Source organism: Mustela erminea, chromosome 3 (assembly GCF_009829155.1).
Source record: "Mustela erminea isolate mMusErm1 chromosome 3, mMusErm1.Pri, whole genome shotgun sequence".
Taxonomy (NCBI): domain Eukaryota; kingdom Metazoa; phylum Chordata; class Mammalia; order Carnivora; family Mustelidae; genus Mustela; species Mustela erminea.
Window position 1 is genome coordinate 49,220,157 of NC_045616.1, and position 2,917 is coordinate 49,223,073.

General features: G+C 43.1%; 1 protein-coding gene across 1 annotated transcript; it reads left to right on the plus strand.

The window, feature by feature from the left end:
• Window positions 1-641: 641 nt before the first annotated feature.
• LOC116586148 (glyceraldehyde-3-phosphate dehydrogenase-like) lies at window positions 642-1,929 on the plus strand. Its single transcript, XM_032335758.1, has one exon. The coding sequence runs from the start codon at window positions 710-712 to the stop codon at window positions 1,709-1,711; it is 1,002 nt and encodes a 333-aa protein (XP_032191649.1). The 5' UTR covers window positions 642-709; the 3' UTR covers window positions 1,712-1,929.
• Window positions 1,930-2,917: the final 988 nt, after the last annotated feature.

Consider the following 2,917-nt stretch of genomic DNA (forward strand, 5'->3'; position numbering starts at 1 on the left):
TCCAACACCGGGTGTTTACACAAAGAATACAAAAACACTAATTCAAAAGCATACATGTATTCATGTCGATGACAACTTAATTTACAATAGCCCAATTATGGAAGCAGCCCAGCTGTCCATCAATTGATGAATGGATAAAGATGTAGTATGTATGTATGTATGTATGTGACTGTATGACAGCTTATTACTCAGACATCAAGAAGAATGAAATCTTGACATTTTCAATGTCATGTATGGAGCTAAAGACTACACTGCTAAGTGAGATAAGTCAGAGAAAGGCACATACCATATGATTTTTCTCACATGTGTAATTTAAAAAACAAAAGAGATATGAACAAGAAAACAGTATTTAATATAGAGAACAAACTGGTGGTTGCTAGAGGGGAGGTGGTTAGAGATGGGCGAACGTGCACACAGTTTGTGGGATTGTAAATTGATACAACCATTAGTAAAATAGTTTAGCAGTACCTAATAAAGCTGAATATATTCATGCATTATAAACTGGCAATTCCACTCAGATATTTATCTCAAAATATTCACACATTTGCCAAGAGACATATAGAATAATGTTCCTAACAGTACTATTTCCAATAACTCTATACTGGAAACAAATGTTCTTTAAAAATACAGGAGGTAGGCTCTCTGCTCTTCCCCGTTCGACAGACAGCCGCATCTTCAGGTGCAGTGCCAGCCGCGTGCCCGAGACACGATGGTGAAGGTCGGAGTGAACGGATTTGGCCGTATTGGGTGCCTGGTCACCAGGGCTGCTTTTAACTCTGGTAAAGTGGATATTGTCGCCATCAATGACCCTTTCATTGATCTCAACTACATGGTCTACATGTTCCAGTATGATTCTACCCACGGTAAATTCCACGGCACAGTCAAGGCTGAGAACGGGAAGCTTGTCATCAATGGGAAGTCCATCTCCATCTTCCAGGAGCGAGATCCCGCCAACATCAAATGGGGCGATGCTGGTGCTGAGTATGTTGTGGAGTCCACTGGGGTCTTCACCACCATGGAGAAGGCTGGGGCTCACTTGAAGGGCGGGGCCAAGAGGGTCATCATCTCTGCTCCTTCTGCTGATGCCCCCATGTTCGTGATGGGTGTGAACCATGAGAAGTATGACAACTCCCTCAAGATTGTCAGCAATGCCTCCTGTACCACCAACTGCTTGGCTCCTCTGGCCAAGGTCATCCATGACAACTTTGGCATTGTGGAGGGACTCATGACCACCGTCCATGCCATCACTGCCACCCAGAAGACTGTGGACGGCCCCTCTGGGAAGCTGTGGTGTGACGGCCGAGGGGCTGCCCAGAACATCATCCCTGCTTCCACTGGTGCGGCCAAGGCTGTAGGCAAGGTCATCCCTGAGCTGAATGGGAAGCTCACTGGCATGGCCTTCCGTGTCCCCACCCCCAACGTGTCTGTTGTGGATCTGACCTGCCGCCTGGAGAAAGCTGCCAAATATGATGACATCAAGAAGGTGGTGAAGCAGGCATCAGAGGGCCCCCTTAAGGGCATCCTGGGGTATACTGAGGACCAGGTTGTCTCCTGTGACTTCAACAGTGACACCCACTCCTCTACCTTCGATGCTGGGGCTGGCATTGCTCTCAATGACCACTTTGTCAAGCTCATTTCCTGGTATGACAATGAATTTGGCTACAGCAACCGGGTGGTGGACCTTATGGTCCACATGGCCTCCAAGGAATAAGAGCCCCCTGAACCACCAGCCCCAGCCAGAGCAAGAGGAAGAAAGAGGCCCTCAGCTGCTGGGGAATCCCTGCCCCAACTTATCCCCTAAAACACTGAGAATCTCCCAACCTCCACTGTTTCCATCCCAGACCCCCTGAAGAAGGGGAGGGGCTTGGGGAGCCCTACCTTGTCATGTACCATCAATAAAGTATACTGTACCCAGCCAAAAAAAAAAAATACAGGAGGTAAATAATATTGACATGATGAATTTCTATACAGCAGGACAAAGGAACATACTGCAATTACATACACCAACATGTGTATATGATACCAATGATAATCTTAAGTGAAAGCAGAAAAACAATACATGCAATAGAATGCCATTTTTTTTTTAAAGTTCAAGAATAGATAAAACTGTTCTATGGTTTTAGGATAACAATTACCTTTAGAGAGCAGTAAGTATGGGAAGTGGGATGAAGGAGCCTCAAAGGTGTTGTAGTTTTCGATCTAAGTGCTGTTTACATGGTGGGTTCACTTTAACAAAACTCATCACTGCTTTACAATTCTGATAGGTGTTATTTTCTGTATTTGTTTTATTAAAATATTTTTTTAAAAGTTAAAGAGCTTTTGTTTATCAAAATCAAATATTAAGAAAGTGAAAAAACAGAACGGAAGAATTCATTTACAGTACATGTAACAGACAATTTTTATCAGGGAAGACTTTTAGAAAGATTCCTCTGAGTTACTAAACTGCTTATTTAGCATTCATCATCTCAGGTCATCTTTACAACAACCACACAACCGACCCATTTCACGAAGAGGAAACTGAGTTTGGAGAATTTGAGTCACTTTCCTCAGGTCCTAAGAGCAGACTGACTCAAATCCATGAATTTATGTCCCTAAATCATACAGGAAACTGCTGTCAGAATTTGTCAAGTCATTTCTCAAGCCATTATTACACATCTTTTTTTTTTCCATAGTCCTATAAGATATATATAGACAAGGTAGGTTTTTAACTATACATTTGTACATACAGGGAACATATTCTTTGAAGCACAAAGAAATGCAGTATGGTGTAACAGAGCACAAGCTTTGGAGTCAGTTGGAATCCTGGATCTACCCATTCGCCGTCTGCTCTTGGAAAATAAGTTCTCTGAATTTTGTTCTCCTCCTTCTTAAAATGGCAGTGCTTTCATATGTGTCTAGAATAGTGCTCAACACTGTG

What these genes read in the sequence shown, in the direction of transcription:
- LOC116586148 (XM_032335758.1), top strand. Translation starts at nt 710, where the DNA reads ATGGTGAAGGTCGGAGTGAACGGATTTGGCCGTATTGGGTGCCTGGTC.